General features: G+C 34.8%; 1 protein-coding gene across 1 annotated transcript; it reads left to right on the top strand.

Annotated features, from left to right (window-relative positions):
• Positions 1 to 1,909: 1,909 nt before the first annotated feature.
• MS4A13 (membrane spanning 4-domains A13) lies at positions 1,910 to 27,044 on the top strand. Its single transcript, XM_059389194.1, has 6 exons — positions 1,910 to 1,963; positions 4,314 to 4,454; positions 7,940 to 7,996; positions 8,899 to 9,018; positions 13,670 to 13,765; positions 26,862 to 27,044. Exons 1-6 carry the CDS (start codon positions 1,910 to 1,912, stop codon positions 27,042 to 27,044), a joined length of 651 nt encoding a protein of 216 aa, XP_059245177.1.
• Positions 27,045 to 27,294: the final 250 nt, after the last annotated feature.

The raw sequence follows: 27,294 nt of genomic DNA, 5'->3' as shown, positions 1-27,294 counted from the left end.
AGGCTGAGAAAGTGGGCAGGGAACAGCTCATGAAGGGCTTTATGGGCCCTGCTGAAGAGTTTGAACCTTATTCTGAAGACAGGAGTCGCATCCCTGCTAAAGATGGAGCAGTGGCTTCTAGACGTGAGCTCTCGGTGACTGTTTCCGAATTTCTCTGTCTTAAGGCAAGAGTAAAGAATGAGGATAGGGTCGGGAATGAGGACTAAGGACTTGTTCTGCAGCTGCTTTTTGATTCGTGATGAAAGCACCAGAGAATAGAAACAAATTATTAATTTTTATTTTTTTATTTTTTAATTTTTTTTTTTTTTTACAAAAATGAGATTCTTCAGTGGGTTCTAGAGTAACTGACCGTAGAATGTTTTTCTAAAAAATTCTAACCGTCATTTATTCCAGAAATGAATAAATTTATTTACAGGAATTAAGTGTAGAATTTCTTATTTTCTTCCAACATTTAAGCTAAAGATTTTTAAACACACACACAATCTGTTTTTTCATGGTACGTCAATGAATACTTCAGCTGGGGTGGCTTTCATGGGGGCCTGAAGGAGAGAGACTATAGGATGCTAAATATTCTGCTCCTGGTGCTTCCACTATCAGCTGTGAGAATTTTTATACATAAAGAAAAGGACTAATTATTTTGTATTATTTTCCTTTTTTTCTCAAAAGTGACACTAGCAATCTAGATAGGACTTCCTAGTTACTTTATATATAAATTCTGTAATTCTGTGCCTTTTATTTGAGCATGACGGAATGATTAATCTTGGTTACCTTTAGACCGGTACACTTTCTTCAGTATTTCTCAAAGGTGCTGTTTAATATATAAAACCTATTATTTATACTTAAGTTATTGTACTTAACATATTGTTTTCTCTACTGCCAATAGCTCTTATAGTCTTAACCTAGCTTTTTTCTGTCTCTGTACTTTATAGAATTAAGAGACAGAGAGAAAATGAATTTTAGAAACCAAAGACTCATTAAAATAATCAAATCATGAGATTTGAAGGGTACAGGGAATGAGAGTTCATTTACTCAAACCTGCCTCTCAAAAAGGCCAAGATTCAGGGTTTAAGATCATCCATTACATTATCACCTAAGTGACATGATTCATGTTATTGACTGAGGTATGACACGTTAGAAGATGTAGAACAATGTAATGTCAGATCCACAAAGGATACAGTTATTAGCCAGGTTTTCTGAACACCAGGGAGAAATGCAGAAAAAAGGGAGGGCGAGAGGGGAAGAAACAATAATGAAAGAACTCCTAGAAGAAGCCTTCAGTGGGAAAAAAAAGAAACAATAACAACAAAAGAACTTCTAGGAGAATCTTGAGGATTGTGGAAGCAACTTTGGTAAGTTGTCTGACGGTAGAAAAAGTTCTTTCATATAAAGAACTAGATAGCAAGTGTGTGACAGAAAAAAAAAATCATGAGCCCATGATGAATTTAAGTATAAGAATTTGGTTTTGAAATGTGAACATGGCATTATGAATTGCATTGAAGGCATTATGAATTGCAAATAAGTTGTTAAAAGCGTTACCGAAAATTCCCTAACATCGTTTCCTAAGTGTTCTTTATATTTTATCATCCAGGGCCACTGCTTACTACTCAGAGAAAATAACTGTAATATGCCTATACTTTTTAGTTGTAAGGAGAGGCTTTTCACTTATGGAGGCCATTATTCAGAACAGGTAGATGCCAGCTGATGCCTCTACAAACTTAGGCACAAAAAGAAGAAAACAGTTGCTTCAGAGTTTGGGAGGTGGTTGTAAAACAGTGGGAAAAGAATCAAACTTAAGTATTTTCTTCTGAGCAATGTGTGTATATGTGTTTTGTATTGTTTTGTAGAAGTTTGTTAATAAAAATTTCACCAAAGATTAGAAGCATAATCATCTAGAGGAAATGCTGGTAGTATGGCTCGATGTGTATGTTCAAAACTCTCTGCAGCAGATAGTCTTACTCTAGGGGTAAGTAAGACTTCAATTTGACTAAATTCAAGAATATGTACTACTTCAGTTTACTAAGGATTATTCGTGAATCTGGGAAGGTGCATATTTGGTTAAGTCAAAGGGTAAAAATGGGTTTAAGAAATTGTTTTTGAATATAGTTGACACACAATGGTACATCAGTTTCAGGTATACAACATTGTGACTCAGCCTCGCTGTACATTATGCTCTGCTCACCACAAGCAGAGGTAGCTACCATTTGTCACCATACGATGCTGTAACAAGATCATTGACTGTATTCCCTCTGCTGTACCTTTTATTTCTGTGACTTGTTCATTCCATAACTGAAACCTCCCTGTATCTCCCACTTCCCCTCACCCCCCCCCAAAATTTTTTTAATACTGATTGTCTCCTACAAATTTTGACTGATCTCATGTCTCTTCATACACAAATATGTGCTTATATATAAGCATATTGACTAAGCCAACATACATAGGGTGCTAGAGAAATCCCAAAAAGGAATAAAAGAAAAAGAAGTGTTGTTTTTTTTTTAAACTGGAAGAAAAATCTCTTGTTGATCTCTTTCTATTACTGTATTGATTTCTATGCGATAGAATGATTATTAATTTGTCTCTTCAATTATAAACAGAGAGCTTAGCTATCTCTTAGTAATACCAAGGAATTATGAAGATCATGCTCTTTCCCATCTGAAAGAGAAAGAACTTTTCTACTGGATGTGAACTTTTCCTTCGAACTTGGTCGCTGTGTAGATTGTCTCCCACCTGACTGTTCAGCTGAGGTTCTTAATGTCTTGGGAGTCACAGACCCTTTCTGACATAGGAAGGAAGCTCTGAATCTTCTCCCCAGCTTCATATACATATTGTAATCCTTTGCACTCATATTTTTGTGTGTGGGGAAGAGGCCTATGACCTCCTGAAATGCCATTTTTTGGCTCTAGGTTAAGAACAATTTTTAAATAAGAAAATCCATCTTGTTCTTCTCCACACACTAGCAGCCTTGCTTTCTAATATGGTTACTAGGATATTTCATAGTATTATATAGGACAGCCCCAATTATAAAGGGAGACACTACTTTTCAACTTCACTTAAGAGTTGGGAAAGTCAAGTGAAATTAATGTCCTTCATTCTGATGTGCTTATTCAAGAGATATTTCCTGGGCTCCCGCTTGTAGAGGTTGGTACAATAGTGAGATAACTAAATTCAGTCTCTCGAGGGCTTATCTATCTAGTAAAGATATTCTGCCAATCAAATCCAAAGAATCTCTGAAGAAAATGCCATTTTTTCAAATGGCAGTGCAGAGGAAATCTGAAATCTAAATGTATAAAAATGGGTAAGATTGTTACTGAAAAAGTAACAATGGTCTTTCTATAAAGAGAATTCTCTAAAATGTATCTTTAATATTATCTGATTGCATTTATGTGTTTTTAGACTATTTCCTTTGTAAGGAGCTGGAACTATTAAAGCATTAAATAGCTTCCTGTTAAAGTTTATATTCAAGTAAAAATAATATTACATCCAAGATTTTTACATTTATTTGTTTTAATTAAGTAGGCTCCACAACCATCATGAGGCTTGAACTCATGACCCTGAGATCAGGCATCACATGCTTCACTGACTGATCCAGCTAGGTGCCCAATCCTCTGAAATTTTTAAAGCGTAATTAAAAATGTGATTCAGTATGTGAAATATCAGTTCACATATAAATTTTTTTTGGATTATAGTTATCTTCTTAAAAACTAAAGTTGAGTAATAATTCTCCCCTCCACCAACCTTTCCCCTATCCAATAGGAAGACCTGGTACAAGCAAGTCTACACGATATTCTTTGTATCTCTGTGTTGGATTGTACCTCACCCCAGCATGCTTGTGATAAAGATACATACCAAGTATGCCTTGGAGGCAAAGGTAAACCTTTAAAAGATGCAAAAAGTGGTTCAACCTTAAAATTACTAATGTACAAGAACATATTGGATAAATGGCTTCCTGCATCCAAATAGCGTAGTAACCATATTTTGCCCCAAATACCTTCAGTGTTCTCTTCTCATGCCATTGCTCTATAGGTAGAAAGGATAGCAGTAGTAAGAGATTGTCAACCTTTCTGTGGGAGAATTGACTAGAATTATTATTGAACAGTATGATGCTCCAAGAATCGCTGATTCCTATTTGGTAAACCTCAGTACTTCCTGGTTAGGGCTTGCTTTGGGGGCTAACCAGTCCAGAAAATACATGGTAAGTGCATTCCTATTTAACTTTTATCTTTCATAAAGTATTGAATATTTCTTACAGTTAACATTTATTGGAGCTGTGTTATAAATTACATGGTTTTGGTACTAATATCATTTTCTTCTCACAGGCTGTCCAGATTATGATTGGCATATTTCATGTTTTCATGTGGTATTTCCTATTGATTTTGTATATGGGACAAATTAGAGGAGTCTTTGGGACATATGAACCTATAACTTACAAAGCAGGATGTTCTTTATGGGGAGTTATTGTGAGTAGAATATATTTATGATTTAATCATTCAGTAAATACTATTCATGCCAGTAGTGGAAGATAGGGAACAGTTTTTAAACAGAGATTTCAGGAGAATTATGTAAGTAAATCTCATGTTGGTAATTTATTCAAAATCAAATTCCTTTTTCAGCACATGTTTCCTTAGTACCTTTAACTTACCAGGGCTATTAAAAGAGATGTGGAAACAGGAAGGAATAAACAATGACAACCATAGGTTGGATTGACTTTATATATGTGAAAGACAAAGAATCTTAACCATAATATCCATTAGCATAGTTAATTTTCATATTTAGGGTCTTTACCTTCTTCACACAACGAGTCTATACTCACACATTCTCTAAACTTGTCATTACCTGCATTCTTCTGTGGTTTCTAGATAACCATAAGGCAGTAGGAATAGTTGAAGAGTATGGCATCCTCAAAGCTGAGCAAACAAATAGGGAAAGATAAACTATATTAAATTCTGTTATTTTGCCAAAAAAGGCTGAGAATTGACCGTTGGAGTTAGCAATGTGGAACCCAGCCATAAACTTGACAAGTAGTTTCAGTAGAATGGTGAGGCAAAACCTGACTGGAGTTGGTTTAAGAACTAATGGAAGGAGAAGAACTATAGAGACAGCAAATAAAAGTCCTTGAAGGACTCTGGTGTAATGTGGCATTGAGAAATGAGGTAGTAGCGGGAGGAAGTTTGGGTCAAGACAAGGTTTCTTATTTGTTTCAGTAAGTTGGAAGTATCATGTCTTTTATGATGGGATTGAACCAGAAGAGCAAAAATCAATATGAAATAAATGGAGAAAAGGAGAGATTAATAGAATCCTGCACTGGAGTAGGCAAGAGATGATGTTTTTAAATACACAAATACTTGGGTTCATGGACAGTTCATGTCTAGCAGTGGATCTCAACTAGAGGTGATTTTACCCCTTAGAGGACATTTGGTGATGTCTGGAGACATTTTTGGTTTTCACAGCAGGGGTGGGCATCTAGTAGGCAGAAGCCAAGAAAATGCATAAATATCCCACAAATTACAAGCTAACCCTTATAAGAAAAAATTATCCATCTTTAATGTAAATAGCACCAAGGTGGGTAACAGGATGGAAAGGTAGAGGAGCAAAGAGAAAGGACAAATTTTGATAGGTAGGTAGATGGGATATTGGGAGCTTGTGGAACTTCCCTTCCTATGACTTCAAATATCTCCGTGAATTAGGAAGCCAGATTATGGGCTGAGAATGAAAATTGGATAATAAACTGGTTGTTTGAAGGGAGGGTTTAAAATGGTCATCTAGAAAAAGAGAGCGTATGCATTGTAGAAATGTAGTCTGACTTCCACTAAGATAAAGAGCTCATTTAAGCTTTAGGAACAGGGTGTGTGTAGTGAGATGTGGGTCAAATGGTTGTGTGTCTTTCTCAGGTCCCGTTTGGCTGCATGGGTTCAGGCATTCAGTGAGAAGGAAACCTGCATTTAATCAGAATTTGGGTTTAACCGTGCATCTGTGATCAAACAAGAATGGTGCAAAGGAGTTGAAAGTGTATATAAGTGAGTGTAATAGTTAACCATGGAATTTAAACTGGTGAAGGAAAGAATATAATGGAAGTGAGGGGCTTGATCATAGATGCAGATGGGTTCAAAGGATTGTTAAAGTTGGGATACTACAGAACCTGATGTAGAAAGATAGAAACTAGTAGTCCTAGTGAGATACTTGGAATTGAGATTTGGAAGATGTCATACTTATTGGCAGAAACAAACACAAGAGAATGAATATGGGAGTGAGCGACTGAGATAAGATGGGGTCGGAGGATTAGAGAAGAGAAATTCAAAGAACTGTAATACCAAGGTGTTAGAAGGATCACACACACACACACACACACACACACACACACACACACACACACCAAGGTCTAAGAAGTGTTAGTAAGATAGGAATTAAAATCACCAAGACTAGAGTGACCAAATCAACTTCAACCAGGCTAGATAGTGGGTGATAGAATCTGATGACATTTGCTTCAAACCTGGGGGAGAGACAAGCATTGGAAGTAATAAGGAGCAAGGAGACCACTTACACAGAAACAGTGGTATAAGGGCTGTAAGAGAAAATGGCCGCCACTTGAGAGAGCTGCAGAGAAAGTAGTGACCTCTAGGAGTTCCTCTTTGTACATTGGCTCACAAGGGTCAAAGCATTGCTTTAGAAAACAATAGTGAATTTGCAGACAAAATCCAGATAAATGATTCATGTCCCTCAGTGTTTAATTGTACATGTTATAAAAATAACATGTGTAGCTCTTAGAATAAATTATCTAGAATTTCAGCTAAATTAAATCCAATGGAAAACTCTCATAAACTTTGAAAGGCATTTTGTGAAGCACATGGTTTGCTAATCTAGCTACAAAGCACTCTAGTTTGTAATTCAACTGATATTAGCTCTTCCTCTCACTGTGTACCTCCTTAGAAATCTCAGCTTTTATTACAGAATGAAGTGCTGTGTGTGTAAATTTAAGTTATCCTAGAGGAGTTAGTAAGCTTTAAGATTTGATCTCCCTCAAACCATAAGTGACTCTTAATCTCACAAAACAAACTGAGGGTTGCTGGGGGGAGGGGGTTTGGGAGAAGGGAGTGGGATTATGGACCTTGGGGAGGGTATGTGCTTTGGTGAGTGCTGTGAAGTGTGTAAACCTGGTGATTCACAGACCTGTACCCCTGGGGATAAAAATATATGTTTATAAAAAATAAAAAATTATTAAAAAAAAAAAAAAAGATTTGGTCTCCCTATAAATGGTATAGCATGAATGCTGTTTTTCCACAGATTGTTCTTTGATTTAGATCTTTGTGAATTCACTAAAACAGATAGGACAAAAGGAATGTTCCAAAGGAATTATGTAGCTCACCTCCAAACAATATGGCATAACTTTATACTTCTGGGAAATAAAGTACCCTGGTATGAAATAATGGAAACTCTTTAAAAAAAAAAAAAAAGAGAGACCAAAACATGAGTTACAGTTGTTACTTAGTAATGGCCACAGTCTTAACTGTGTACAAACACAGTTTGGAATAGACTCATGAAACCACTTTTCACATTTAGATATGCATACAGTAATTGCAATCAGTGGCTTCATTTTATTAGGAAGGATAGCATTTGAAATGATAATCAGATGAGTTCAGAAAGCAGGCACAGATATAAGCAAACTTGGCTCCTGATTTGGGACTCTTTGAGTCATCTTTGGTACACACCACAACCTGAATTCTGCCCACTGTCTCCTATGTTTCTATGATTAGTGACCCGGCTATTAGCTTTCAGTTCATGACTATATGATGGAAACTTGTCCCGACCCCTTCTACTGAAACTTCTTTATATCTTGTTACTCTTAGTATTCTAAAAATAACAGATGTGGAAGAGAGAGTTGTTAAAAATACATCTTAAGTTGATGAGCATTATCAATGAATATTTATAAATATGTTTTTATATCCAGTTTATCATTACAGGAGTCTCCATAATAAGAGCAGTAAGGCATCAGACTCAAGGCGTGGTAAGTGGAGATGCTTCGGGTATCCTAGAAATCACTTGTCACAAAACTAAGCAGATTTTAGTGAGTATCTGAGCAATGAAGGAATTTACCTTACTTGTAAAATAAAGAATTAAGTGAAAAGCTAAGAACTCATAACTTAATGTGGACAAACTTTCTAAATTAGAATCATTGTGTAAATGTTCTAAATTTAATATAGGGTTTTTTGGTTTGGTATTCTACCTTATTTTAATATTGTATAAACTTTACTAGTAGACAGAATTTAATAGAACCTAATAATGCCTTTATATATAGATATAATATTACTATAAAACTTCATTTTCCTAAACTATTAGGTTTGAGAACAGTATTATATCTTATATTAAAATAGAGGATCTGTCCAGAAGATCCATCCATGGTATAGGTAAAATACTGGTAAGAAAAATATCTTAGACTCCTAGAGTTAAGAAATCAGTGAGTCTGATCTCATAATTATACAGATAAAAACATATCCAAAATTATTGATTGATTCCCCTAGAGAATGAAAATCCTAGATTAAAAATCACTGCATCTTCTTTGGCTTATTTCTATAGGTAGTCATTTTCCATCTTTATTTTTGTTTCTTTTTCTATTTTATGGTGAATCTCCTTTTGTTCAAATCCTATCTTAACAATCTTTCTTCCTCATGACTCAGAAGATTGTAAAATACAACATCTTTTAGCCCAAATTGAAAATTGATACTTATTGATGTGATATTTCACTGTTCCTTCCAGATTAGTTGGGTTTCATATAAACGCGGAAAATATTTTATCCAAGTGGCAAGCATTCCAGACCTCTAAAGCTCCAGAAACTAGATTAGAGTTCTGACGAAATGATTTTTTTTCGGCAATACAAACTAACAAATTTACCATGTATCTTCTTTTCAGATTACATTTGCTTTTATCATGAACATCTTCTGCATAATTGTTGCAGTTATTGCATCAATTCTAACAGCAATTGAGTTGTCTTCTTTTAATTCCGTGTCATATAGGAATTATGGACAAGCAGTAAGTGACCAATTCTTTAGGAACATCTTAATTTCGAACAATTCTCTTCCAAGGTTTTAAAGCCTTTGGAAGTAAAATAAGGCTTTTATTAGTCTTTAAGAAATCTTTTGTTTTAAGTAGTAAGCTCTTGATTGAAAGTTTCAATTCCAAAGTAATTCTAACATGATTTTTTGGTAAATATTAATAGAATGTTTGAATTCCTGACTGCCCAATTAAAATAAAGCAAGTAGATAATGTGAAGGCTTCAGTGATAAGTGTGTATGCATTAGGCATAGGGTCACTGATGATTCTCTTAATGAAATAAAAGCATATCCTTAAAGTGATCTTAAAACCATTCCCAAAATCAACAAAATAATTCTGCAACTAATGCATATATTGTAGACACCTGGTAATTTCTGGTTTAACACAGAGCTTTTCATATACAGCCAATTTTTTTGAGATTTATTTATTTATTTATTTATTTTAGAAAGAGAGAGAGCACACAAGTGGGGGGAGAGGGAGAGAGAGGGTCCTCAAGCAGACTCTCTACTAAGTGTGGAGCCCGATGTGTGGCTCCATCCCGAGACCAAACCCTAAGATCGTCACCAGAGCCAAAATCAAGAGTCGGATGTTCAACCAGCTGAGCCACCCAGGCATCCTCATACAAAGATTGTTTTTGTGTCTCACATGAATTTTGCTTTATGTAGTCAAATGCTAAATGTGTGTGAATCTGTCTTGTTTCCATTTAACTAAATATCCAATCCCATACTTTGTAGCAGAGAAATAACTGTATTTCAATTTTATTGGCTTTAAATTCAGAATTACAGAATATTAGTGCTGCAAAAGACTTTGAAATGAGAATATATTAGAGTAGAGCTCCTCTTTATTATTGAACAATAAAACAAAAAATAGCAACTTGAAAGTTCCAATTCAAAAATAATTCTAATGAGAAGACTCATTGTAGATGAGGCATAATCTTCCTGCTTCCCCTATATCAACTTTCCTCTCTCTATACCTGCACTGTATTATAAAGGGACCATCAGTGGAGGGAATCCAAGCATGAAAAACAAAAACCTAGAAAACAATGAAAGGATGAGAGAAGATACAATAGCACCCCCAAATGAACTGTGTGTAATGATTGATTTAAATGAGTATGCATCAGATTTTCCCTATACATTGTAAGAAATTCTCCATTTTCCCTAGAAATTCATTCTGGGAATCTTCAGTTTTAATTCTGGTGGCAGAGATAAGGAGGAATAATTAGGTTATTAAGTGGAGGATTATATCAAATTATTTAGTTGCCCACTCTTATTCACAAGCTTATAATTATCAGTTTAAGATAATAATGACATAATTTCCAGGACTCACCTTTTGTAAACACCATTACAAACCATTGTAGACTGTATTTATCTGAACTCAGTATTAATGATCAATTTCACAGTCTCCCAAATGCACAAGTTTTATTTTTGTTTGCAGTGATCAATTACTTGAATGAACTTATATATTAGACCGACATCTCTAATCCACAGTCTTCTCTTAGAGGCATTACAGAATACTATTCCTGCATTTACTAAGGCACCAACCTTTTACAAGATTTGCCACATGACAGCTTTTCCAATAAAAACAAGCTGTTTGGCTAAACCCATAAACTCATCAAGTTATCAGTGTTCCCAGGTAGGTTCAGCTATCCCAAAAAGTGCATGTCTCTGAAGCATACTTCTCTTATAGCAAAATAGTTGATAATCTAAATCCAGAACCAGACTGATTTTATCTAAACACTGTCTTCAGTACTCACTGTCAGTGAGTGACCTTGTGGACAAGTTTCTTAACTTCCCTGTTCCTTTGTTTCTTTCTCTTTTTTTTTTAAGTTCTATTTATTTATTCATGAGAGACAGAGAGACACACAGAGAGAGGCAGAGGCAAAGGTAGAAGCAGGCTCGCCAAGGAGCAGGGAGCCCGATGCAGGGCTTGATCCCAGGACCCTGGGATCATGACCTGAGCAGAAGGCAGACGTTTAACCATCTGAGCCACCCAGGCGCCCTTGTTCCTTAGTCTCTTTCTGTGTCAATAGAGAAAGTGTTAACACATACCTATTAAACTGTTTGTCTGCCAGACTCCAGTCCTGTTATTCTTTTATTTTTTATTTTTTTAATTGCTGCTTCATTTTCTTTTTTAAAATTTTTTATTGTTATCTTAGTCACCATACAGTACATCTTTAGTTTTTGATGTAGTGTTCCACAGTTCATTGTTTGCATATAGCGCCAGCTTGATGCTTCCACTTTGATATGCTTCTGTTGTCACCATCTCAAATTCAACAGATATAAAACAGAAAATATTTGTCTCTCAAAAGTACTGTGCTGCACAACTCCCTTATTTCAGCCTCTAAAGCTGAAAACCTTGAAGTAATCCTTCACCCTTCTCTCTCCACTATCTTCCCAAATATCAATTACTGTTTAGTATTTACTTTAATTTTTATTAACTAGGGCTCTCCTAGTTGTAAGTGATAGAAAATACAACCCAAATCGACTTAAGCAAGAAAAGGGGCACTTACTGACTTCTGCTGCACTCAAAGGCTTAATTCAGTCATTCTCTCCGTTGTTTGCCTGTTTGAACTTCTCTGGCAGATATCTTGCTATTTACAGGGGCAGAATTTAAGAATAACACTAACATATACAAGTTAAGGAATGTGGACAAAATGACTTTTTACAGTCTTGGCAACAAAGAAGTCACCAGTACTTCCCAGCTAAAATGCTACTATTATTGTGTTTCTGCCAACAAAATTAAATCATAATTCTGATAAGGTAACTTGATATTTCAAACCCTCTATAGTATTTTCTTTATCTTCCTGTTACTATCATACACTCCTTATACCTGAGTTATACTGAGTTACCTGAGTTCAACTCGCTTTATCATTTTCTTAAAACATGTTCATTCTTCCATGCATTTTCCCCCTCACATTATCAAACCATAGGTCATGTGATACGTATTTTAGCTTTATTATTTTTCTACTTTATGTCTCCATTAATTATTTTATCACACTTTTAATGTATGCTATTACATTTTTTCTAGAACATGTCACAAAAAAACTAGTAAATGAGAATTTAAAGCTGCCTAGAATGTTGCTTCCCTCCTTTGTTTCTTGGTCTTACTCTTATTTTTAATGTCTTGCCTTTTATGAAGACTTCCTGGATACAAATGGCTTAGGACAAATTTCCTGCCCCTAAAATTCCTGAGCAAGTTTTTATCCATTCTGACATATTTGACCTTATTATATGTTATTTTATATTATCTTTCTGTCTTTTCTACTTGAATATAAACTTTAAGAAGGCAAGAATTTTCTGTCATCTCATTCTTACCATATACTCCCTACCACCTAATAGTTTCTTGCATAAAAGATATTAAATAAACCCAACAAAAACAGAAGGAGGAAGAGAAAGAATTGAAGGAGAGAGATTGTAATGTTATTATTTCCAGGTCTGAATGTCATTCTTGTCTTTCTACAGCCAGCACAAAAAACTACATTTATTTTCAGGATTGGAACCAATATCATTCATCCTGATATGTAGTTGAAAATATCTTTCTGATTGCAGTAGAAGGGATCTGCTTTATTATCCCAGCAAAATCATAGTCACTCTTTATTTTCAAGGGAGATGTTGTTGTTTGAGGATTTATTCATCCTTCCACATCACGCTACAGCAATTTCTATGTAAGATTTTTATCACCACACATACAAATTTAAGTAAGTTTGTAATTAATAACCGTTGTTTTAATACATGAGAATTGCTTGATAAAATCTCTTAGTAGCCATCTTATCACTGGAGACAGAGAGTCAAATCTTACTGACCTAAGAGCTTGGATAGATGTCGGGGATGGCCAGCAATCCCTCTGCAGACAATTGAAAGATTACTCCAGACTTTGCCATGAAAAAGATGAGGAAAGGGGGTCAGCGCTCAGAGACAAAGACCCTTTGTGCTTCTTTGCTCCCAGCTTTATTGGTCCTTCAGGATAATCACAAATCTTTGTCACTGTTTCTCATACACGTAATGTGTGACAAGCGGTTTTACTGGAACTAGGAGGATCTGTTTATGGGAAAGATAGGATATGCTAACCTGTGTGTTCTTCGAGTCCTACTAAACATAGCCTAGAGGATAGTGAATACATCTTTTAGGTCACAGGAAGGTTTTTTGGGCTAAGCTTCCAGAAAGGCAACTCCCACAGCATTCCAGTGGCAGAGTGGTCACACAGGCCTCGGCATTCCAAAGTCCTACACCCCTCACCCCTCTCCAAAACCTTCCCTTGCTCCCAGCGGCCACTTGTTTACATTTTAGTAAGCCAGGTATTAGGGATGATTTCATGCTCTACATTAACCCCAACAGATAGAGACTCTGTCATGAAGAGAATAACGAGAATGAGGAGTTATAAGAAGTGAGACAAGAATGCTGAGTGACGAAGACCACCAGTGGAAGCTGAAGATAATGAGCAGGGGGAATTAAGTGTAGGAAAAGTGGAGTGGAAGGCAAAGTAGTAGAGATGACTAGGGAAGCCGAATGGTCTAAGCAGCTTATTTATTTTTCCTATTTTCCTTGACACTCATAGTAGGAGCTGTTCTGCGAACATATTTACACTTATTAAAGATAGTAATGCAAGATTTCTCCCTATTCTCTGGTTTCAGAAACTTGGAAGGGAAGTTTCACGGATTTTACTGATATCTTACCCCTTGGAATTTTCTATTGCATTAACTTACTCAATCTTTGGCTGTATTGATTTGGTAAGTGTTTATCTATTCTGGCAAGTCAAGAGTTGCTGATTTCTAGCACATACACTCTATAAGGAGATGATACAATATGTTAAAACTCATGAAATGGGAATATGTCACAATATTTCCTTTATTTCTCTTATTTTTATTGTTTATAAAGTTACAAAAATAATACATGAAACTATAAAGTAAAATTATAGAATAAAAATTATTGTCCCTCTTACTGTAGTCCTCATCATACCCACACATCCAAATCTAAACAAAAAGACACAAACACACACACAGACACACTATACACAGTTTTCTTGTATACTAATTATGTAATCATATTCGTGTTATCACATGATTTTTCCCAACTATCATAAACATCTTTTCATTATAAAACAAAACAATCATATTTTTCCTTAGTATTTATTTTGACTTTTTTTCTTGCTGCATCTTTGGCTTTTTTTCATTTTGGTTTTTTTTTTATTATAAAAAATAATCTTTACATGTAAAACTAGTATTTCTGTAGATAGTTGATTCCTAGAAGTGTAATGACAAGTTTGATAACATACCACAAAAGTTTATGAGAATGATTATTTTATACAAGCTTTAAATAAAACTAGATATCAGGGTGCCTGGGTAGCTCAACTGGTTAAGGCAACTCTTGATTTCCAATCAGGTCATGATCTCAGGGTCATGAGATGGAAGCCTGCATAGGGCTCTGCACTACATGTGGAGCCTGCTTAGGATTCTGTCTCTCTTTCTCTGCTGCTCTCCACCTCGCTCTTGCATGCTATGCTCTCTCTTTCTCACTCAAGAAAAAGAAAAAAGAAACTAGATATCTACACATTCATTCTTTCACAAATATTTATGGAGGGCCTGCTATTTCCTAGGCGTTGTAATAGGCACTAAGGATGCAATCATTAACAAGACAACATCCCTGCCATCAGGAAGTTTTCTTTTCAGTGGAGAAGAATGACAATTAACAAGTAAATATATATCTGTATTTATGTGTGTATAAATTATAATCAATGATGTTTACATGTAAGACTAGTAAATATTTGGATTGGATTAAAGTTCACCCTAATGATTTTATTATGATTTCATTACTGTTTTATAAAGACTCGATCTCCAAATAGAGTCAAATTATGAGGCACTGGGAGTTAGGACTTCAACATATGAACTTTAGGGGGACACGGTGAAGCCCTTTACATAGTGTTTAAGCACAACCTCTGACTAGTCATTGGTACCTACTTATGCTGACCAGGGGAAAACCCCATTAAATGCATCTTAAAAACAAAAACATCAGGGCGCCTGGGTGGCTCAGTGGGTTGAAGCCTCTGCCTTCAGCTCTGGTCATGGTCCCAGGGTCCTGGGATCGAGCCCCCCCATCGGGCTCTCTGCTCAGCAGGGAGCCTGCTTCCCCCTATCTCTCTGCCTGCCTCTCTGCCTACCTGTGATCTCTGTAAAATAAATAAATAAAACCTTTAAAACAAAAACAAAACCCATGAATTTAAAAAAATGAAAAACATAAGTAAACATATCAAAGGCCAAACACTGCAAGGGACACAGGCTCCACAAAATTAGTACAGGCAAGTCACAAAAGGCAGTTATAACAACCACTCTGGGGGAAAGATAAGAGAATCAGAATCCAAAGTCTCTACAATATCTTATCTAAAATATCCATTTTCAACAACAACAAAAATAATGACATGCAAAGAACAGGAAATGGTGACATATACACTTAAAAAAACAGTAGCTACATGGTGATGCAACATGGGGGCTTAAGTGGGTATGAGAAGAATCAATGAAACAAGATGGGATTGGGAGGGAGACAAACCATAAGTGACTCTTAATCTCACAAAACAAACTGAGGGTTGCTGGGGGGAGGGGGTTTGGGAGAAGGGGGTGGGATTATGGACATTGGGGAGGGTATGTGCTTTGGTGAGTGCTGTGAAGTGTGTAAACCTGGTGATTCACAGACCTGTACCCCTGGGGATAAAAATATATGTTTATAAAAAATAAAAAATTATATAAAATGAAAAAAAAACAGTAGCTACAGTTTTGGGGGGGAAGAGAATGACAAATGTTGGGCTTCACAAAGACTTCAAAGAACTAAAGAAAAAAGTGTTAAAAAATTAACATGTTAATTAACATTAAAAATAATGATTCCTCAAACAAGAGTATGAATGTCTATTACCTTGATTCTGGTGATGGTATCATAGTGTTCATATATGTTTAAATTTGTTTAATTGCACCCATTTAATTCATACAGTTTTTTGTATAACAGTTATACCTCAATAAAGCTATTAATTTTCACTAAGTATTAATATAAATAAAAGAGATACTAATTATTAAAAAGAACCAAATAGAAATCCACTTTAGGAATACAGTTACTGAAACGAAAAACCCACCAGAGGGGCTGAGTAGCAGATTTGTGCTGACAGAAGACAAAATTAGTAAACATGATAGAATGATACAGATCATCCAATCTGAAGATCATGAAATAAAAAGAAGAAAAATTAATAACACCTCAGAGATCTTTGGGACACCACCCAATACACTAACATATGCATAATGAGAATCCCAGAAAATGAGGGAACAGGAAAAATACTTGAAGAAATAATGGCCAAAATTTTCCTAAATTTGATGAAAAATATTCCTCATAAGAAAGAAACTCAATAACGTCCAATTAGAATAAGCACAAAGATACTCACTCCTAGACACCTGAGAACCAAACTGAACTAAAAAAGAGGGAAAATCTTAAAGGCAGGAAGAGAAGAATGATTTCTTATACAATAGAACCACAGTAGGATTAAAATAGATGACTTCTCATCAACAACAACAGAGACCTGAAGGCAATGACATGGCACACCAAAGTGTTGGAGGAAAGCAGTCAAGCATGAATTCTGGATCTTTTAACCATTCACACATGGAGGGCAAATAAAGACATACACAGATGAGCAGACAGAATGCATGGCTAAGAGAACTGCCTTACAAGAAGCACTAAAGGAAGTTCTTTAGTCTGAAAAGAAGTGGTATCCGATAGTACTCAAAAATACATGAAGAAATAAAGAACATCATTAAAGGTAATTATTGCAGATGACTATAAAAAATATATAAATACACCTTTTGTGCTTCTCTTAGCTGATTGAAAAGACAATTGCATAAATTGCATTGGGTCCATCCAGATAATCCAAAATTAACTCCTTATTCTAAAGTCATGTTATTACCAAACTTAATTCCATCTGTCACAACTACGCAACTCTACCTTATAGCTTGAAAGCAGCCATAGACAATATATAAATGAGTAGATATGGCTTTGTTTCAGTTGAACTTTACAAAACAGTTAGTGGACTCAATTGGGTCCATATTCCAGAGTTTGCCAACCCCTATTCTATAGATATATATTGTTCCCTTTTTCCTCTGAAATTTTAAGAAATTTTATAAAAATTTATAAAATTAAAAATTACAGCACTGTATTGTTGAGTACATAACATCTAGGTGTACTGTATATGACAGCAGTATCACAAAGGAAGGTGGAAGGATGAAGCTACATGAGAATGAAGTTTCTATATTTTACTGGAATTAAAGTAGCAGGTACCTGAAGCAGTCTGTGATAAATTAAGATGCAAATTCTAATTCCTAGACTAAGAACTAAAAACTAAGAACACTCAAAATGTATAATAAGATAACAAAGAAATTAAGATAATATCTAGAAAGTAGTAATAGGCAAAGGAGGAACATAAAAGACACAAGACCTATAGGAATTTAAAAGCAAGGTATTAGGCATAAATCCAGCCATTTCAATAACATTAAAATAAAACCACACTGAGATATTCATTTCCTAACAGAATGATTAAGTTTCAAAATACAATTCTAACTGATAATAATGCTGATGGATAAAAGAAATCTTTCACTCCTACTTGGAATTTAAATTATTACAACAACTTCAAAAACTTTTGGGGCATTTTTATGGAAAGTTAAGATGTGCATACCTTATAAGTAATTTTAGTTTTTAGCATATACACAACAGAAATATGTATGCATATGTATTAAGATACACTTCCAGGAAAATGCCAATAGTATTCATAATAGTCCCAAAATGGAAACGCTGCAAATGGGTGAATGGTGAGTATATTGAAGTATATAACTCTGTTAAATTCTGCATAGTAATTAAAATGAACTATACCTGTACTTACAATAAGGATGATTCTCACATGCATAATGTTAAGTATAGACAGGCCCAAAGAATGCATAATTTATGATTCCATTCAGATGAAGTTTGAAACCAGGCAAAACTAATACTCAACTACAATGTTTACAGAGGGATGCAAGCTAGTGAAACTGGAAAGAAAAGAAAAGATTAATTACCTAAAAGTAAAAGAAAAAAAAGTTACTTTTGGAAGGAAGAAATGGGTAATAACTGGGAAATATCATGACAGGGTAACTTTTGGAATGCTGGCATCTGTTCATGTTCAAGAAGAATTTTTTGTTGTTGTTATAGTTTGGAAGTATGCCAAAAAGTCACAAGTGTCTGGGGCCCCTGTGCGGCTCAGTTGGTTGAGCATCCAGCTGTTGATTTCAGGTCAGGTTGATTTCAGGGTTGTGAGTTCAAGCCCCATGCTGGGCTCCACACTGGGTGTGAAGTCTACTTAAAAAAAAAAGTTTCAAATGTCTAGTAGGAATTAAGGGAGTAGTTTGAAGTACAATTGGGACACAAAGAGGACACATGGCACTTTAACATTTTATTCTATAAACATCAGTACCATTTTTTTTTAATTAAGTAATTGTTACATGTATGATCTTAGGAAGAATGATAAGATTTATAAGAAGTTAATTTTTTTTTCAGAATCATCATGATGAAGATACTCTCACAGCTGTTACAGAGGAAGCTGAGAGCACTTTTTAAAAACCTTAGAAATGTGAGATTTCTCCTGGTGCTCATACCTGACGTGGGCCCTAATGATATCTCTGCATAACAAGGCTGCTACAAAGCCCACAGATTTTGTGCAAAAGAAAATACAAACAAGTTGGATTTTTCTTCTTGGTATTCGAGAAATTTCTCTGCACATATTTTTGTAGGCTCCAAGTAGAAAGCTTTTCCCTACTTAGATATATTATTACAAGGAGAAATTTATTTTCTAGGTACTCTGTACCTGTCAACTCTGTGTAACTCTAAAGCTATCAACTCTCCCTAATAGAGCTTTTGCTCTATAAAAAAGATTTGTGATTGTCTCTAGAGGACAAGCAAAATGTCTCAAGTACAGGCAGTAAAGACTTGGAGCACAATACTGTGTAATTCTCAGGAAAACTTTAAATAATTTATGCCCCTACAAGTGAAGAGTACATTTCAGAATGAGTTCTTCTACCTGAACTAGCTTCTACCTGAACAAAATACAAATCAAAAGTCATCCAACCCATAATCCTTTCATTGTTCTTCTTTGACTACTCCTCTCCTCATTAAAGTTCCTTTCTGCCCTGAAAGTCTCTACTGTCTTCCTTCCCTTTCATTTCCCTTGCTTATTACTTCTTACCATTGCCTCGACCATCTGTTCAATTGTTTTTCAAAGCAAACGAGTGGCTTTTCCATAATAAGGAGAATTTCCCAAAAACCTGTTCTGAATTCAGATTCCACCTCTCGTCTAATAGGAAACAGTGCCAGAGAGCCTTGCTCAGCAGTATTAATCATGCCACTGAGTTCATCCAGATCTTTTAAATGTGCTGCTGTGTTGTTTTGTTTTGTTTTGTTTTAATTTTCTGCCTTGTCTCTCAATTGGTTTCATCAGTTGTTATCTAATACTACAAAAAATTTCATGGGCCTAAGAATTTCAGTGGTTAACTTACGTCTATCAGTTCAACACATATTGAGTGTCTTCCGTTGTGCCAATGACTATATTAAAGTCAGGAGTATCAAAGATTAATGAGCATCCTCACCACAAAGAGTTTTTGTTTTAGGGAAGAAACAGGTAACAAATACAGACTATGCAGTGTGATATATATATTAACATAAGTATGAAGAAAATTGAAGTGGCACAGAAGAGATAACAATCCTTTTGTTAGAAAATAAGAGGGAGAGGGAATAAAGCTTTGTGATGGATACAGCCTCTCAGCAGGGGATTAATTCTAGTTTACAAAGCAGACTGGAAGGTGGGAAAACAATTCAAATAAAATTAGCTCATGCAAAACCCAAAATGTGGGAAAAGGCCATAGTATATTCCAGTAGCTAAAATAAATATATTCATTAAAACACAATGACAGGAAGGAATAGGTCAAGTGAAAATTGGAGAGGTAAGAAGCCAGATGCTAAATCAAATTATCAAATATTGATGGACTGATGACTGTATTGAACTGAACCATATCCTGCAGGTAATGGGAAGCCCTTGAGGAATTTTTAAGTAGGAAATGATAGGCTTGGATTTACTTTGAGGAAAAATTATTAATTAGGTGGAAATGCATTAGAAAGGATAAATTTGATAAGAACAGCTAGAGTGTAGGAGAGAGTAATGGATCACTGTTGCAATGAGTCAGACAAGCAATGAAAAAGAGGGTAAGTTTTAGCTGTGATGACTGAGCAGACATAACTATAAAAGGAAAAAAATAATCTTAACTCCCCAGTTCCTGGATGAGTGATACCTACAGTGATACAAAATGTAGAAGACATGGGAGGATTGAATGAACTGTGATAAGTTCTGTTTTGGATAAATTGAATTTGAGATCATTAGGAGACATTAAAGTAGAGCTATCTATTAGGCAGTTGAAATACTTACCTGAGGTTGAATAAAATACCTGGGGTTGAATAAAAATTAGCTATATGTTGATTGATTTTGGTGGTAAAGATGTAGAAATGAGCTTCCACTTTCAACAATTAAGAACTAGGTTCTTGGAAAGAACACAACAAAAGCAAGCCAGAATTTTAAAAACACCATCTGTTGGAGGGTATCTGAGATCTAGGATTTAAGGGAGCTAGGATTTAAGGAGTCAAGATTCCAGAGTTGAAGACAAGATACAGTCCAGGCTTTCAACATAGCTTTTCTCCAAGATGTATTTCCTGAATCACAAACAGGAGCCCTGGGTATTATACACAGTGAATCATGGAACATTGCATCAAAAACTAATGATGTATATGGTCTGGTGACTAACGTAATGTAACAAAAAATATTTAAAAAGAGCTTCCAGTGTTCTTCTGGGTTGTAAAGACAATTAATTGGAGTTCAGGCTCACTGAAGTGTGAGAAGCTCATAAACACCAAAATTTTCTGTTGTGTTCTCTCCAAGGGCTATATCCTAATGGTAAAGGTGAGAAAAAGTGGGCCTTCCCTCTCATAGACTGATGCTTGGACCCAAATCAGCTCGGTTACAGATTGTAATAAAGTGAGCTTCTCCATATGTGATATTCTGCCAAAGTGAAAATTTCAAGAGGAAGATAGTGTTGTCCTGAGCATCAAGACAGTTTTTCATACATAATGTCAGATTTCATCAAAACAAGAGTTTAAAGAAAAAAATTAACAGAAATCCAAGAGAAACCACAGGCCCACAATGATCTAAGTAACAGAATTATAAAACCTTAAATGACAAGATTTTAGCAGAGAAATGGAAATCACAAAGATGAATCAAATGGAAATGAGAAATCACATAAAATAAGATCCAAATACATGAATGTAACAGCTACTAGATATAACTGATGAGGAAATCAGTGAGCTAAAAGATAAAATGGAGGGGAAAATCAGTCTTGAGCATTAAGAAAATGACAGAAAATGTAATGTGGAAGGAAAAGAATAAGATACAGATGGCCTTGAAAAGTTCTAATACCACATATTTGAAATTTCATGAGAGGAGAGATTAAAAACAAGTAATACTCGAGATTATGTCCTGGAAATTTAACCAAGTTGATTAAAAAAATAAATAATAGATTCAAGAAAGGTTATAATCCTAAACAAAGCAAATACATCACACATCATAGTGAAACTGCATGAAACTAGCCAGAGAGAACAGTCTTAAAAGTTGATGAGGAGAAAAGACAATTTACTTTCAAGGAACAGTTATAAAAGAGAATGGCAGTTGATTTGTTAACAAAAACAATAAATGCCAAAAGTCATTAACACTGATCTGAAAAGTTCAGGAAGTGTTCTGAAGACAAAAGGGAAAGGATCCCACATGGAAACTTGAAGAAGGAAAAAAAATGGAACAGGATAAATAACTGCGTAAAGATAAATGAATGTGCCCCTATAAATAATAACCTCTAGGCATACTAAAACATTTAGAAAAGAACTGAAACAGCACAAGACAGGTGATAAATAAAGCTAAAGTGTTGTAGGGTCCTTACCTTAACTGATTTATAACAGCCCTTAATAAGTTGAGGTACAGTGCATGCTATAACCTCTAATCACTAAAAGAATAATAAAAGAGTGTATAACAACCTAATAATTTAGAAAACTGATTTAATATGAGAAATCCAAAAGAAAGCAAGAAAGAAAAAAAAATAGAGCAGAGTAGACAAACTAGTATTAGGGTAAATATTAAAGCAAGAAAAAGTCTTGAGGTGAGGAAATCTCATCAAAAGTGTCAATCCACCAGGAAGCTATAATTCTAGATTTGTAGTAAAAAGTGACATATCATTAAGATATATAAAGCAAAGGTGGAAAAGTACTAAAATATTGAATAGACCACCCGTTATACTGGGAAAATGTTAGCAACTTTTCTTAATAATTGATGGAACAAGCAGACAAAAACATCAGAGTACATGTTAAATAAAACATAAACCACCCACCCAGCATATTTACTTTTACTATTTTTAATTTTATTAAATTATTAAATCTAAATTTATTAATAAATGTTAAATTATTTTTATTTTATTATATCTATCTATGCAGTACTAAGTCCTAATCTTAGGAAACTTGAAAAAGTACCCAAAGCAAGCAGAAAGAAATAAAAAATAAGATAGAAAAAGAAAAAATAAGAAATCAAACTGAAAACAGAAAAATAAAGTGAAACAAAAAGCTAGTTGTTGAAAAAATTGACAAAATTGACGAAACTTTAGCAAGACTGTCAAAGAAACACATTGCTAACAATATATGAAACAAGATTTCACTATCGATCCTGCAGACATCAAAAGGAATCCTACAGACAACTCTATGTGCATAAATTCAATAACTTACATGAAATGAACCAGTCCCTTGAAGAGTACAAGTAATCACCACTCACTAACGTATATCAAATAGATCATTTGACTAGCCCTATAACTACTTTAAAAATTGAATTGATAATTTAAAACTAGCCACAAAAGAAATTGCCAAGTCTACATTGTTTCACTGGAGAATTCTACCGCATATTTTAAGGAAAATTTACACCAATTCTACACAATCTCTTCCTGAAAATAGAAGTGGAGGAAACACTTTACATCTTTCTAGAAAGCCAGTATCACTCTGATGGCTAGACATTACAAAGGCAGTACAAAAATACAAACAAACAAACCTACAGCCCATATCCCCCTTGAATACAAATTCAAAAACTCTTAATAAAGGGTTAACAAATGTAACAGCTTGAATGGATCTCAAGAGCGCTATTCTAGTGAGGGGGAAAAAAGCCAATTTTTTGGTTAATGACTGCCACGGGTTAGAGACTGTGAGGAGATAGGGGATGGTTGTGACTATAAAGGGGTAGCATCAGGAGGAATCTTCATGGTAATGAAGTAGGTCTGTATCTTGATTGTGGTAGAGACTACATGGCTCTATATATATAATAAAATCGACCTAGAACTCTATACACACATAGTACCAATATCACATTTTCAGTTTGGATATTGCATTGTAACTATGTAAGACAAAAACTGCTGGGCATACTGAGTGAAAGCTACATGGGACCTCTCTGTACTGTATTTGTGAATCTATAATTCTGTGAAGCTTCATGAATCTGTAATTACTACAAAGTAAAAAGTTTAAAAAGGGCTGAAGGGGGACTTCTCAAGAGATGGTAGTATTTACATCAGTGGATATTCGTTTTGGATAATTCATCTACCTGTATAATTGATATGTACAGCTTTTGGTACATTTAATTCAACCTAATTATTTCTTTTAATATGAGAATGGATAAAACCAGCCAGAGTGAAATTACTGAGTGAATAGTAAAGAGTACTGAGGGAAGAACCATGGAGAAACCTAATTTTAAGATTGATGACAAGAAAAAAAGATATAACAAAGTCTAGGCAGTGGTCATAGAAATTAAAGAAAATTAGAGAATTGTGGTATCATGAAAGCTAAAGGAGAGGTGAGTTCCATATATTAGGTTATAAAAAGAAGTCTTCACAAATTTAACCAAAGTCAAAATATATCAAGTCTTTTCCAACTTTTCCAGTGACAGTGATATGAAACTATAAATCAACAATATAAGAAAAACTGAAAAATTCACCAAAATGTGAATTTAATATTTAATTTAATATTACACACTTCTGAACAATCAATGGGTCAAATAATAAATCTAAAAATTATTTAATTTGGGGGGCACCTGAGTGGCTCAGTGGGTTAAGCCTCTGCCTTCGGCTCAGGTCATGATCTCAGAGTCCTAAGATGGAGGCCCACATGGGCTTTCTGCTCAGCAGAGAGTCTGCTTCCCCATCTCTCTCTGCCTTCCTCTGCCTACTTGTGATCTCTCTCTCTGTGTCAAATAAATAAAATCGTTTTTTAATTATTAAATCTTTTTAATTAAAAATATCTTGAGACAACAGAAATGGAAAAACAACATATCAAAACTTATTTGATGCAATTAAAGCAGTTCTAAAAGGGACATTTATAGCCTATAAATAAATTATGAAACAATGCCTACATGAAGAAACAAGAACAATTTCAAATAAACAACGTAACCTAACTTTATACTTCAAGAAACTAAGAAAGGAAGAATAAGCTAAGATCAAAGTTAGTAGAAGGAAAGATATAATAAGGAAATAAATGAAATGGAGACTAGAAAGACAACAGAGAAGATCAATAGAATCAAGAGTTGGATTTTTGAAAAGTTAAAATTGATAAACCCTTAGCTATACCAAGGAAAAAAGATAATAAAATTATAAGAGAAATAAGAGACATTACAAATGATACCAAACAAATATGATCATGAGACTACTATGTACAATCATGCCAACAAATTAGATAACTTCAAAGAAATTGATAAATTCCTAGAAACTACAACTTACTAAGACTGAATCATGAAGTAATAGAAAATTTGAACGGAACAATAACAAGCAAGGCTATTGAATTAGTAAACTCCCAAACAACAAAAGCCCAGGACAAGAAGACTTCACTGAATGCTACCAAATATTTAAATAATTAACTCCAGTTTTTCTCAACCTCTTCAAAAAAACATTGAAGAGAAGGAACACTTTCAATCTTATTTTACAAGGCTGGCATTACACTGATACCAAAGCTAGACAACTGCATTACAAAGAAAGGAATTACAGGGAATATGCCTATTAAACATAGATGCAAAAAATCTTCAACAAAATATTAGCAAACTGAATTCAGGAGTACATTAAAAGGATCATACATCATGCTCAAGTGGGATAATCCCCAGGATACAAGGATGGTTCACCATACCTGAATAAATAAACGTGATATAACACATTAACATAATGAAGGACAAAAATCATATAATCATTTCAGTAGTTGAGGTAAAAGCATTTGACCAAATTTAATAGCGTTTATGAGAAAAAAAAAAAAACTCTCAAAAATTAGGAATAGAAAGAATGTACCCAAATGTGATAAAGGTTGTATATGACAAACCCACAGTTAACATCATACTCAATGTTGAAAAGCTGAAATCTTTTCCTCTAAGATCAAAAATGTTACAAGGATGCTCGCTCTTGCCATCTCCATTCAACATAGTACTGCAAGTCCTAGCCTGAGCAATTAGGCAAGAAAAAGAAATAAAAGTCATCCAAATCAGAAAAGAAGTAAAATCATCTCTATTTGCATATGACATGGTATCATAAACCCTTAAGTTTCCGCAAAATCTCTAATAAATGAACTCAGTAAAGTTGAAGGATACAAAAGCAACATAAAAATCATTGCATTTTTACACAGCAACAATGAACTAACCAAAAGAGAAATTTAAAAAATCCCATTTACAATAGCATCAAAAACAATAAAAGACTTAGGAAGAAATTTAACCAAGGTGGTGAAAGATTTTTTCATTGAATACTTGAACACAGGGATAAAATAAATTGAAGAAGGCACAAATAAATGAAAAGATACCCCCATGTTCCTGGAAGGAAGAATTAATAATGTTTAAATATCCATACCACCTAAAGGGATCTACAGATTCAATACAAGTCACCAAAATTCCAATGGCATTTTTCTAAGAAAGAGAAAAAGAACAATCCTAAAATTTGTAAGGAACCACAAAAGACCACAAATAGCCAAAACAATCTTGAGGAAAAAATAACAAAGTGGAGGCATCACACTTCCTGATTTTAAATTATATTACAAAATTATACATATATTCCCCCCACTTTTCAAAAGTCTGTGTTGTGTCACCTCACTTTTACAAAAAGAAAGAAGAAAAAATATCTACATTAATGACTGTTTTTCCTAACTGAAAGAAATCCAGAGAAGATTTTTGCTTTAACAAAGACAAAAAGTGAAAATAATGTTTAGTGTTTGTTTTACAGTGAGCCATTATAGAGGCATTGTGCATCCTGAGTAGCAAACACAGCTCTGCCAAGCTCCATCCCTAGAGAACTACACTCAGCATCTCAGCATCAAGCTGCCATAACTTTGAATTGTGTCTTTGAGCATCTATGTTTTATCTCAATTTATCCTGTGCAACCATTAGCAAGATGTATCCTAAGGTATCAGAAAAGCCTAACACATTATTTTTGAGGAACATTCAAAATTTTTTCCACATAAGTGAATAGTAATTACTTCTTTGTGCCATTTCAGCTTAGGGATTAAAATAGTCTGATGCTTGCACAAAGATGGACAGATTGATGGAATAGAATAGGATGACCAGAAATAAATCTTCACATATTCGGCCAATTTATTTTTGAAAAAGGTGTGAAGACCATCCAATGGGGAAAGGACAATTTTTTCAACAAGATGGTGCTGGAATCCCTTTTACGAAGATGGTGCTAAAAGCTGAGAAGGAAGCCCCTACCCCCTCCCAAAGCCAAAGCCAAAGGAAAGCCTTTGATGGCCAAGAAAGTGGTGCTGAAAGCCATCCACAGTCACAACAAAAAGATCCGCACATCACCTACGATCCCACGACCCAAGACTCTGCGTCTCCCAAGGCAGCCCCAATACCCTGGAAAGAGCACTTGAAACGTGCTCAATCACTATGCCATCATCAAGTTCCCCCTCACTACTGAGTCAGCCATGAAGAAAATAGAAGGCAACAACATGCTTTTGTTCATTGTGGATGTCCAGGCCAACAAGCACCAGATCAAACAGGCTGTGAAGAAGCTCTACAACACTGATGTGGCCAAGGTCAACACCTTGATCAGGCCTGATGGGGAGAAGAAGGCCTATGTTCAACTGGCCCCTGACTATGATGCTTTGATGTTGCCAGCAA

Source organism: Mustela nigripes, chromosome 1 (assembly GCF_022355385.1).
Source record: "Mustela nigripes isolate SB6536 chromosome 1, MUSNIG.SB6536, whole genome shotgun sequence".
Lineage (NCBI taxonomy): Eukaryota > Metazoa > Chordata > Mammalia > Carnivora > Mustelidae > Mustela > Mustela nigripes.
This window is presented reverse-complemented; position numbering and strand designations above follow the sequence as displayed.

Excerpts from the sequence above, each read along its gene's own strand:
- MS4A13 (XM_059389194.1), top strand. The coding sequence starts at position 1,910 with ATGGCTCGATGTGTATGTTCAAAACTCTCTGCAGCAGATAGTCTTACT. Across the intron at positions 1,964-4,313 it reads CAGATAGTCTTACTCTAGGG|GCTGTCCAGATTATGATTGG; the intron begins GTAAGTAAGACT and ends TTCTTCTCACAG. Across the intron at positions 9,019-13,669 it reads ATAGGAATTATGGACAAGCA|AAACTTGGAAGGGAAGTTTC; the intron begins GTAAGTGACCAA and ends CTCTGGTTTCAG.